This window comes from Amia ocellicauda, chromosome 11, assembly GCF_036373705.1.
Source record: "Amia ocellicauda isolate fAmiCal2 chromosome 11, fAmiCal2.hap1, whole genome shotgun sequence".
Classification (NCBI taxonomy): domain Eukaryota; kingdom Metazoa; phylum Chordata; class Actinopteri; order Amiiformes; family Amiidae; genus Amia; species Amia ocellicauda.
The window spans coordinates 16,271,579-16,284,683 of record NC_089860.1 but is presented as its reverse complement, the minus strand read 5'-3'; the positions used below and the strand labels follow the sequence as shown (position 1 = coordinate 16,284,683).

Below are 13,105 nucleotides of genomic sequence, written 5' to 3'. Positions count from 1 at the left end.
AATTGAATGAAGCACTTTGTCATTAGAGGGACATTATTTTCTTATCTTCTTTATTTGTTTCACATCTTGCTTGTCCATATATACATTTAACTTAGTAAAACTGTTAAGTTACATTGGCTTCAATTGTTGCAAAACATTTTGTAAATATGCATACAGAGCAGCACTGCTTTAAATGACTAGAATTGAAGTGCCAATTCCCAAGCATTGAGTTTAATTACACAATCAGGCATGCCTAGTATGGAGTCCAAAGAAATGGCAAGTAAAGGATTCCACTTACCCAGGATAATGATTTTAACAACAGCCAATTCTTCTAAATAGATACCAGTATAGGGGCAAAGCTTAAAATTGGCACAGACATATGCACCCTGTCTTGCTGACTAAAAGCCTTCCTTCAGTTCAAGTGAAATTCTATTAGGTCTCTGGATTAACTTCAAGAAAATACTTTCAATGGTGAAAAACAATAGATTAAGCAGAAAAAACATTTGAAAACAATTTTGCTGATATTTGCAGCGAAACAACTTCACTGTCAAAATTAGTAATTTTGATGTCCTACAGTATTAGAAAGATTGTTTGGGAACATAATCTTCACTTATTTCTCTCGCTTTCTTTCTCTCTTTATGAAAACAGAAACCAATCCCTCAAACTAGCCCTTCCTTTGACAAAGCTAATGAGTATTCAACCTGTCCCTCACGGCCAAGGCTGCAGGGTTCAGACAGCGTCAAAGACAGAATGAATGATCAAAGGCCTTATTAAGCTTAGATGAGGATCACTCTTCTGACAGAACAGCCCTGTTGCAGGCTTACCTTGTCACCCTTCTTCACAGTCCTTGTGGTCAGTTTACCGATTGCTTTCTTGGCGGCGTCTCCAAGTCGGCGCTGCAACAGCAAAAAGGAAGATTAAATATGAAAATCTAAGAATGCACCATTGATTCTATAAACATGTTAATTATTTCTTTCTCGCTTCTATGTTACAACATCCTTCTCTTTATAGCTCTCAGAGAAGTCAGGCTGTAAATCCACATTTAATACATAAACGATACAAAGATCTCTTTTTAAACCACTGCATGCTATCTATGCATTTAACAGACATACATTGAGGGGAAAAAAGTATTTGATCCCCTGCTGATTTTGTACGTTTGCCCACTGACAAAGAAATGATCAGTCTATAATTGTAATGGTAGGTGTATTTTAACAGTGAGAGACAGAATAACAACAAAAAAATCCAGAAAAACGCATTTCAAAAAAGTTATAAATTGATTTGCATGTTAATGAGGGAAATAAGTATTTGACCCCTTCGACTTAGTACTTGGTGGCAAAACCCCTGTTGGCAATCACAGAGGTCAGACGTTTCTTGTAGTTGGCCACCAGGTTTGCACACATCTCAGGAGGGATTTTGTCCCACTCCTCTTTGCAGATCCTCTCCAAGTCATTAAGGTTTCGATGCTGACGTTTTGGCAACTCGAACCTTCAGCTCCCTCCACAGATTTTCTATGGGATTAAGGTCTGGAGACTGGCTAGGCCACTCCAGGACTTTAATGTGCTTCTTCTTGAGCCACTCCTTTGTTGCCTTGGCTGTGTGTTTTGGGTCATTGTCATGCTGGAATACCCATCCACGACCCATTTTCAATGCCCTGGCTGAGGGAAGGAGGTTCTCACCCAAGATTTGACGGTACATGGCCCCGTCCATCGTCCCTTTGATGCGGTGCAGTTGTCCTGTCCCCTTAGCAGAAAAACACCCCCAAAGCATAATGTTTCCACTTCCATGTTTGACGGTGGGGATGGTGTTCTTGGGGTCATTCCTCCTCCTCCAAACACGGCGATTTGAGTTGATGCCAAAGAGCTCGATTTGGGTCTCATCTGACCACAACACTTTCACCCAGTTCTCCTCTGAATCATTCAGATGTTCACTGGCAAACTTCAGATGGGCCTGTACATGTGCTTTCTTGAGCAGGGGGACCTTGCGGGCGCTGCAGGATTTCAGTCCTTCACGGCGTAGTGTGTTACCAATTGTTTTCTTGGTGACTATGGTCCCAGCTGCCTTGAGATCATTAACAAGATCCTCCCGTGTAGTTCTGGGCTGATTCCTCACCGTTCTCATGATCATTGAAACTCCACGAGGTGAGATCTTGCATGGAGCCCCAGACCGAGGGAGACTGACAGTTATCTTGGGTTTCTTCCATTTGCGAATAATCGCACCAACTGTTATCACCTTCTCACCAAACTGCTTGGCGATGGTCTTGTAGCCCATTCCAGCCTTGTGTAGGTCTACAATCTTGTCCCTGACATCCTTGGACAGCTCTTTGGTCTTGGCCATGGTGGAGAGTTTGGAATCTGATTGATTGATTGCTTCTGTGGACAGGTGTCTTTTATACAGGTAACGAGCTGAGATTAGGAGCAGTCCCTTTAAGAGAGTGCTCCTAATTTCAGCTCGTTACCTGTATAAAAGACACCAGGGAGCCAGAAATCTTGCTGACAATGACCCAAAACACACAGCCAAGGCAACAAAGGAGTGGCTCAAGAAGAAGCACATTAAAGTCCTGGAGTGGCCTAGCCAGTCTCCAGACCTTAATCCCATAGAAAATCTGTGGAGGGAGCTGAAGGTTCGAGTTGCCAAAACGTCAGCATCGAAACCTTAATGACTTGGAGAGGATCTGCAAAGAGGAGTGGGACAAAATCCCTCCTGAGATGTGTGCAAACCTGGTGGCCAACTACAAGAAACGTCTGACCTCTGTGATTGCCAACAGGGGTTTTGCCACCAAGTACTAAGTCGAAGGGGTCAAATACTTATTTCCCTCATTAACATGCAAATCAATTTATAACTTTTTTGAAATGCGTTTTTCTGGATTTTTTTGTTGTTATTCTGTCTCTCACTGTTAAAATACACCTACCATTACAATTATAGACTGATCATTTCTTTGTCAGTGGGCAAACGTACAAAATCAGCAGGGGATCAAATACTTTTTTCCCCTCACTGTACATGTAAATGTGGTTAAAGGCTGAGCAGAAGTTCTAAGCATAAAATGTTTTTGTCTGGATGCCAAATGATTTACAACTCACTTAGCGCCACCTGAGAATATCAGAATGTTAAAAAGACAAAGGATACAAATTCAATACAAAAAAGGCAACTACATCAAACTTCATAATTCTCTTGTCCTAATGAACTGTTTAAAATGTTAAATTCCTACACTCCACGCATTTTCAAATGCAATAGTGGTCCCTTCTTCCAGTATTGGCAAGATTTGTGTTTTTATTCTAAGAATCGTCAACAAAGTGCAGAGCTCTCAGAGGAGGAGTCTGTCTGTTGAAGGATTCAGAGCACCCTCTGATCTCAAGCTGGCGATAGGGGAATTGTAAATGCATGGGAATTAGGAGGCACACCTGAGATGAGGACAGAAATATCCTGATGGAAGATAAGCAATTGGAATCTTGGAAAAGTTTTTATTTCAGTAACCCAGTGGCACATCCTGCACAATGATGCATGGCCTGCTTTTAGATGATTCTCCAGGGTGGGTAGGGTGGCAAAACAGCTTGTGTGCATCTGCTTGGACGCATATTTGCGCATAACGGAATGATTGATGCACTAGCACTGACATTCCCCCCGGTGACACATTATATTTTTCTGTAAGGTCCTTCATTGTCAATTCTGTTGGACAACCCATTTCAATGCACACCAGTCTCTACAGAGCTTTACTGCTTCTTGTTCCGCATCTTCAGTTTTCCCAAGCAATTGTTAAGCTTCTCAGCTTTGAAAACCCAATCAGCTGTAATTCTCCATTCACATCAGCATGGAGTTAACCAATGCTACATGTAGACAAGCAGCTAATAACTTAATTGCTCCATCAGTAAGCAATTTCCTAAAAAGAAAGTCTAAATGGACTTTACACCTTATAAAAGGCCCATGATCATCTGAGCAGGTCTGATATTACAGTGGCCACCTGCCAGTCCTTGAGAAGAGTGCAGAAATTGACCATTCATACACTTCTATAGCACAGGACAACTTCAATGCAATGCACAGTGCTAATGGACAGCAAGAACTGGTTCTGTGACTGCGTTAATTAATGAACACAGTCTGTCACCACACTGTAGTAGCCTAATAGTACAATCTCTTTGCAACTGCAGGCCTTCATTCCTTACTTGAACACAGTAATTTGAAAAATTACAAATAGATGACATGTGTGTGCTCAGATATATTAAACGTGCACTTTTTGTGCAAAATTATTTGAGGAATACCTTATTACTCATCTGAATGATGGCACATTACTGTATTCTCAGATCCAATAAATATATTCCCATTTTGCTTTTCTAAACTGTACTTGAACTATAAAAAAACAATACACGGCCAGATCAGTATGAGCGCACACACACATTATATCTATATTTATATGTAGTGCAATGCAACACTTGCATTTGCTTGCATACAGATTTTTAAGGGCGTACACTGCTGTGGAATCCTCACTCTCCAAAAGTGGTCAATGCAGCTGTAGGGTGATGAATGGAAACCAAAACAAAAAGTGGTCACATTCTCACAGCAGATGACATTGTTCACAGGATCAATCAATGGAGGATTATGCCCTGCCATGGATTGCTGTGTCAGCTGGATTTTGTTTAAGTTTCTAGATCCTGGATATCACTGCAGAGAAGCTGTCACAAGCCTTATATTTACATTCCAGATAGTGACACGTGAAACCAGATGACAATCTTTCGGTGCCACTGCATGCCTTTAGCCATGTAATTGGTCGCCTGCTTCAAACACAAAGAGGCAAACGGGAGGGACTTGTGCAACAACCGAGCACTATGTGGGAGTAACAGATAGAAAACCAAACAAGTAGGTGAGAGCAGTCGCTACATCAGCCACCAAAAGAAACCCACAGACTTGATCTAGATAAATAGGTACTTAGTTATTACGTTGTGTTCCAATCCTAAAACAACCTGTCACTTTATTTATGCATTTTATTATTATTATTATTATAATTTCAAAGGACATTCTTGAGGAGATGGCTACATGCAGAGCGTACAAATTCAAGTCTGTTGTTTTCATCAGACTACATTTTGTTAGGCTGTCAGATAAAACCGCACTGCTGCTCAACTGCATAACCTGCAACTGATTTTGAGAACAGGTGCACTGCTGGACTCGTTAGTTTTCTCAGAAGCAACATGTCACATCGCTGACAGCCAGAATCTGCTCTAGAAACAATAAATAATAGGGCTACATTTGTGATGGAAGAGTGGAATTGCTGAAGAGCGTGACAATACAATACATGTACAAAATGTTAGTTTGCTTCTAGTTTCATATTATTAAAGAAAATAATACAGTATTATACAAATAGATATATAACATTACATAATAAATATAGATACTTATACATACATATTATATATAGTAATACTGATGGATATGTAATATGAACCTAAAGAGAAACAGTGCACCAAATGCAATCCATTTGACAGCCAAAAAAAAAAAGATCTACATATACATATATATAGGTGTAATGAATTATAGGTTCAGTTTACACAATATAGACCTATGCCTTCCACCAAGAACACCTACACTCAAAATGAAAACTTTCAGTAATGAGGCCTTTGATGTTGAAATGCATGGCCTATTTAATGCTTTTTGCAACAAACACTAAGTGCTAATCTGACACTGGTGTGACCAACAAAATAACGGGAAAACATCCTGCTCAGTAGCTATAATATGTTGATTGAAAACAATGTGCATCTGGAACCCTTTAACTTGGTAACAGACTATGGGATACAGCTTTGCAGTACAGAACAAATCTGAATGTTTGTAAACAAAGGCTATTGCTGCCCTTCTAAGTAGAAAACCAGCTTCCGGCCCCAAACGGAACCAACTAAATAGATGAGAGAGAACAAACTGAAAGCAGAACAACTACTACTGACAACACAATGCAGTAGAAGTCTATTTTCGATTCCCTTCGGAGAAGATTAAATTAGCATAGAGAATGGCGTGGGTACAGAAATTAAAGAGGGAGGAGGGTCATGACCAGGCAGCTTTGCTTTGCCTGCAGCATGGTGGTTTTGTCATGCAGTGGGTTGCTGCAACACAGCCATGATACTACACAAGCGTATCCATTTTTGAGCGCCATCAGAAAACAGACATAATAAGCCTCACTCCCATTAGATTCTTCAATTATTATTATGATTATTATTAATTTATTTATTGGAGGATGCTCTCATCCAGGACTTACAATACAATACAATACAAAATACAAATTAAGTATTATACCGTACAATGTAAGAATGACAAAAGTTGATATAAAATACAAAACATATCATAGATAAAGAGGTAAAAAGTGCAGACATGATGCGGTAAAGTCCTGGACGTGTTAAGGGAGGGGACATAGGAGAAATCACAGTAAACAACAGGAGATCTTGCAATGTTAAAAATAAGCAGGAGCATAATGAAGCATAGTTATACACTCAGCTAAAGGATTATTAGGAACATCATACTAATACTGTGTTTGACCCCCTTTCGCCTTCAGAACTGCCTTAATTCTACGTGGCATTGATTCAACAAGGTGCTGAAAGCATTCTTTAGAAATGTTGGCCCATATTGATAGGATAGCATCTTGCAGTTGATGGAGATTTGTGGGATGCACATCCAGGGCACGAAGCTCCCGTTCCACCACATCCCAAAGATGCTCTATTGGGTTGAGATCTGGTGACTGTGGGGGCCAGTTTAGTACAGTGAACTCATTGTCATGTTCAAGAAACCAATTTGAAATGATTGGACCTTTGTGACATGGTGCATTATCCTGCTGGAAGTAGCCATCAGAGGATGGGTACATGGTGGTCATAAAGGGATGGACATGGTCAGAAACAATGCTCAGGTAGGCCGTGGCATTTAAACGATGCCCAATTGGCACTAAGGGGCCTAAAGTGTGCCAAGAAAACATCCCCCACACCATTACACCACCACCACCAGCCTGCACAGTGGTAACAAGGCATGATGGATCCATGTTCTCATTCTGTTTACGCCAAATTCTGACTCTACCATCTGAATGTCTCAACAGAAATCGAGACTCATCAGACCAGGCAACATTTTTCCAGTCTTCAACTGTCCAATTTTGGTGAGCTTGTGCAAATTGTAGCCTCTTTTTCCTATTTGTAGTGGAGATGAGTGGTACCCAGTGGGGTCTTCTGCTGTTGTAGCCCATCCGCCTCAAGGTTGTACGTGTTGTGGCTTCACAAATGCTTTGCTGCATACCTCGGTTGTAACGAGTGGTTATTTCAGACAAAGTTGCTCTTCTATCAGCTTCAATCAGTCGGCCCATTCTCCTCTGACCTCTAGCATGAACAAGGCATTTTCGCCCACAGGACTGCCGCATACTGGATGTTTTTCCCTTTTCACACCATTCTTTGTAAACCCTAGAAATGGTTGTGCGTGAAAATCCCAGTAACTGAGCAGATTGTGAAATACTCAGACAGGCCCGTCTGGCACCAACAACCATGCCACGCTCAAAATTGCTTAAATCACCTTTCTTTCCCATTCAGACATTCAGTTTGGAGTTCAGGAGATTGTCTTGACCAGGACCACACCCCTAAATGCATTGAAGCAACTGCCATGTGATTGGTTGGTTAGATAATTGCATTAATGAGAAATTGAACAGGTGTTCCTAATAATCCTTTAGGTGAGTGTATAAAGTGCAAAATTACAGGAGTGCTGAACAGCTCAAGAGAAATTACAAGTAGTCTGAACAGTACTGTTGCTAATCAACGACGATATGTGTATTAATTACTGTTACTATGTATATTATTAACAATTTAGCTATCAGTCTTAGTTTACCTATTGTTATCAGGTATTTGTAGAAAAACACTGCTTACTAAATCAAACGCTGCTGGAAGGGAGTTTTCTACCCGGAAGCAAGTTGTTTGTTTTGATGACGTCAGGTTGATTTGGTTATTCAGAAATAAAAGTACAAACTCTGTATTAAAAAGCACTACTAAAAGGAGATTAAATGTTTAGCTGAATTGATTTTCTTTCTTAAAAAAAATCTAAATCACACGTCAAAAAGGAGTTCTCCTTTCTCCCTAGTTTCCTTTTGTAGATAAATCTGCTTTAATACACATCTTCAGCTGACTTCAACCAAAATAAATCAGTGTGTAAGAACTGTTGTGCACACTGTATCCTTCAGTTCAAAAGACAGAAGTCAGCTTGTTTATGCTGTATTCTACAACCAATAACATTCCAGAAGCAAAAATGGAAAACATGTTTACTAACAATATGGAGGTTTCAAATGTTAACCCCACCTCCCCAGACACACATTTTAGTTTTTCGTATCTCAAAAGGTGAAAAAAAGCCTTTGGCCTTTCTAGATAAAAAAAAAAGCGATAACTAATACTGCAGAAAAGGGTCATTCCGAAAATGACGTCAAATTATTTTAATAAAAATGCATGTGACTAAAGAATACCTTTTCAGTCCACAGTATAAGCAGATGGAGGACAGGGTCAAATTATGTTCTGCAGCCACAGTTAGGACACTGAGCCTGAAGCAAGGTCAGCTATCTGGCAGGAGATGGTAGATCAACAGACATAATTGCTTTCTATGAAATAGAAATCTGTTGTGCCTGACTTTGTATTTTTAATTGGAAAGCTATTTGCCTCCATGGCAAAGTGTATGTGGACAACGGTGAGCACGGGTATGGCAGTTTTGGATTACATTTACATAAGTAGAATAGTTACGAGTGACTTGAAGCAACAGATTTGTTAGATATAATAAAATATTAAATCAGAAAAATGTCTTGAAACACTAACAAGGAAATGCAACTATACCTGTGGAACACAGTGTGGAAAGTTTGTGTACTTAAATTTAGTGTCCTTGTGAGTTTTTTACAATTACATATTTTTCTGCATTAGACTGTTGCTCATCTTTACGTAATCTTCTGATGCACAGTGTGGAAGCACTGTGCTTATAAAATTAAAGTAAACACAAATTTAATAGATTTTGCAGCAAGAAAGTCGGCCAAAAAATAAAAAAATAAAAAAGTATCTATATACTGTATAAACTGTATAGGCCTTTGTCTGTTTAAGTTAAAACCAGACAGAACCATCTCTATTTATATAAAACTGTAAATGTTAAAGTCAGTTAAGAGTGTTATAATGGTAACCTCAAAACCTGTGCCTGATATTTACATGTACAGTCAAGCATCGTAAGAGAAAGCTTACGGGCTTTAGATGTTTAGGAGAGAGGCTTGTGTTAATACCACAGATCCAACAGATGCTATGAAAAACACTGCTGAGTACAGTTATAAGCACATAACAGACAGCCCACTTTCTTCAGAGGGTTTGACTTAACTAGCAGCACCTGGCATTTAGGCAGAGAGGCTGGAGAGCAATGCTCATGCAAGTTTTATGAGCTGAGCATTTTACCACATCAAATTTTCATTAGGTTTCTCTTAACCTGCTTTAAAAAAAACTGCAAATAAACTACAAAAGAAAGCTCAGGAAACTAAGGAGTCATTTTCGGGGCTGAGTTCAGGAGGCCAGCCTTATTATGGACTGTTTCACTCTTCTCAATGTCCTTTTGTGTCTCGAGGATGCATGACAACACAGAGAAAAACACAGAGATGTACTGAAGCATGTGTTCATGCCACATCCACATCTCCTCTAAGGAATTCACTGCTTCAAGGCCACTGCTGCAGAGTGATAGACAATAAACATGGGTGCCACAATGACACTGGTCCTCTGCCTACTCACAAATCTACCCAAAAAAGAAAACAATCAGGCAGATTGTGTGTTTATATAGAATAATAAAATAATATAATTTAGTAAAATGCATTTCAAGAACCAAGTGACCCTAGGAGAAGTGGGACGGTACCTGGCTCCTGTCGCGGGCGCTGCTGTAGCGGATCTTCTGGATGAAGTAGAAGATGAGCCAGGCGGAGGAGATGATCATCAGCACGATGAAGGAGATGGAAACGAAGACAAGAGAGCCACGGTTGATGTTCTTCTGCGGCCCACGCGCCCCCACTGTGATAGTCATCAGCACCGTAAGGTTCTTCTCCACGTGGCTGAGAACCTCCTTGCCATAGGAATCGGGGATCATCACGGCTACGGTCTGCCCAGTACCTACAACACAGACACAAACCTCCATCTCAGCTGGCTTTCTGTCACATCGGATTGGATATTTGTGCTTCTCTTCCATTTTGCTTCTTATTAATCTTTTTAATACAGTAAATATTTTGGTATTCTTTTAAAAGTAAAATGTTACCTCCAGGTGATGTATAGCTCAGCCATACATAACTTCCTGTTTATCTATTATTTTGCTGGAAAAACATCTGATTCCACTGGTGATGCATGTAGTTTTCAGACAATAGCTCGCCATCCACAGGTATACTAATAACAGTCAACTGCTTTCAGTCATTAACAATTCATTTACTGTAGGCGAGTGTTTTATTGCGTAATGTTGCTATCTCCTCCTAAATCAAAGGCACAAATGGAGCAAGCCTTCGTATAACCAATTGTTTTTAGGGATAATGTTGTTTTTCCAGATTTTGTTCAACAACAACAACTGTAGGCTGCATAAAATGTGCTTCCTGCTAAATCCTGCCTCCTGGCAAATTCCTGCCACCATGCAATAGAGAATTAAAGGGGAAAATCCTTAAGTACCAATAGCTGACCGATTTATTTTAATGGGAATTAACGTGCCATCATGCACCCAGTTTGGCATGAAAGGAACAAATGGAAATCATGTTCCTGCAAATCAATTATCGCGAATCAATTAAACGCAAGTACAATTATAACATTACAAACACAAAAAATGCCTGGGCTTCTTCGCTGCCACAAAGATGAACTTTCTTCCTTCAAATCACTGCTGGATGCTCAGGTCACCATATGTTTTTGTGTTTTTATCGAGTCTACTGACTGATGTAATCGCAAAATTAATTCAATGTGCTTTTCATTCGTTTTCATATGTTTGGCATCAAGTATATTGTACAATTTAGACTACTTCAGATAGCTGACACCACTGTAGGAGTATATCTTCACTGTACCAGGAAAATCGCATTGCAAAACTGTTTTCTACACTTGTATTTTGGCAGCACAACAAAGACATACTGAAAGGAAAAGATAACAAGAGGTTTTCATCATGCTCCTGAACAGAACAATGACAGGAACTAGATTGAACTGACAATCTAGACCAAATAGTGGACTATTTCACAAACAAAATACATTTGACTGCAAAAATAATATATCAATTTTTATTTTAAAAGGTAATAAAATATTGGCAAGCTATTACTTTAAAATGTTGCATGACAATTTATGAATGAATGGCAATTCAACATTTTTTTATAACCTCCAAGATTAATCTTTGATTTAAGTTTATATTGCCTACAACAACTGCCTTGTGTGACCTGCAAAATGACACAGACTTTTGCCTCATTATTCCTCTCCCTACAGGAACACCATCAAAGACTGTCTATAATTGGAGAAGTCATACTTTATAGGGGGAAGGGGATCAAGTTTTCTCACTCCCCAGCTGTGCCAATTCAATCTCTGGATGTTTCTGAGGAAAGTAAAAACTAATTGGGAATATATGTGAAGAATCTGATCCATAATAGGTAATCCAACTGGCCCTTGAAAAGAGTCTGCTGTGCGGTTAGTACCAGAAAGACAGTGACACAAAGAGCAAAGCTTTACCTTAATTCAGCTCAAAAACTTTTCTTGTGTGTTCAAATTCAAAGAATCCTCATAAAACTATAATCCCTGTTTGATCCGTTTTTTAAACTTCAAAGGCCTAAGAAGGTAAGTAAAATGTGACATACCATTATCTGAAGGTATTTCTTAATACAATATAGACTATAAATCATGTTGAATTACTTATTTAATGCTCACTTTTAGGATCACTGGTCACTCAACCTTGAGCACCATGAAGAGCCCAATGATGCTAATGCAGAAAGCTGATATTAATAAAAGAAAAGACAATTCCAAGTAGCAATGTATTAGTTTATGTTACAGTGTAACAAACATCTCTGTGGCATTTCCTTAGGGCACTTGAAATTATCTTGCTCAGTGGTACATAGAGGTGAAATTCAATTGATCCCAGGTTTACTGTAAGGACAGGCAGGTTAAGAGACAAACTGCCCCGGACTGCTGCAGTGGAGTGGGGTCAGATTACTGCAGACTCTACATCTATGGCTGTGGCTTCCTTTATGTATTTTTCATTAGTACTGAAAACAGTCGAGGATGTGAATAATGAAAAAAATGCATAGCTCCATACACACACGGTTTGGTTTTATATTGAATAACTAGAAGAAGCAAACCTTGTTGTCTAGTGGTTGGGTTTTAGCACACACTGAACTTGGAATTTCCTTATAATCAGACCATTCTTAATGAGTCGCAATGATTCTCAGAATGTCTTTGTGAATTTGCCCATGAGTGATTTGACTTCCTTTTACCATTTTCACTTTGAGATTAACCATTGCGAGCCAGACATGGACTTCAATACACATTAATACTCCTGCTGTGTGAAGTTAAAACAGGAAATGTGTCTTGCCTTTATGTACAGGTATGATAATGTATGAAACAAGTAAGACATACAGCACAGAAATGACAAAGATGAACTAGAATTTACTGATGCATTTTCAGTTCTATGCACTGCCAGAGAATTTCCGCAAGGCTTTACACACAAATTTGTGCCACAGGTACTCAAAAGGGTTGCTCAATTTGGGTGGAAAACCTCTAGCACTGCCAAATATTCTTAGTCATGCAACTTAAAACATCTGGCGGTAGCAGGCATGCCTCAGCACAGTAAATCAAATCGGATCACATTCTATGCCTCGTTATTTATTGATAGATAATGTCCTTGGGATGACACTCACAGAGAAAGCTTTTCTCAGATATACAGCTATTTCACAGCAGGGTTTGCTGCTCGGGGAATATCAGCAACCAAGCCATGCTGAAACTGCTATTAAAGACAATTAGCCTCACGTGGACTGTTCTGTGCAGCATTTCCCAAAGCTGTCTCTGAATTCTATGGCTTGCCAGTTATTTACACAGCCAGACGAAAATCCCACAATGTATGGATACTAAGCAGAAAAACCCTGATTTATTTTAGTATAATAAAACAAAGTATGATTTGATTTTAC

The 13,105-nt window shown here is 39.4% G+C and overlaps 1 protein-coding gene across 6 annotated transcripts in view; it reads right to left on the bottom strand.

The window, feature by feature from the left end:
* rnf130 (ring finger protein 130) overlaps positions 1-13,105 on the bottom strand; it is a 59,478-nt gene that overhangs the window by 22,229 nt on the left and 24,144 nt on the right. For all 6 annotated transcript variants that reach the window (XM_066716681.1, XM_066716682.1, XM_066716677.1 and 3 more), the window contains 2 exons: positions 9,838-10,088; positions 804-875 (listed from right to left, as the gene is read on the bottom strand). In XM_066716681.1, coding sequence (XP_066572778.1) covers positions 804-875; positions 9,838-10,088 — 323 coding nt within the window. The remainder of the gene's footprint in view (positions 1-803; positions 876-9,837; positions 10,089-13,105) is intronic.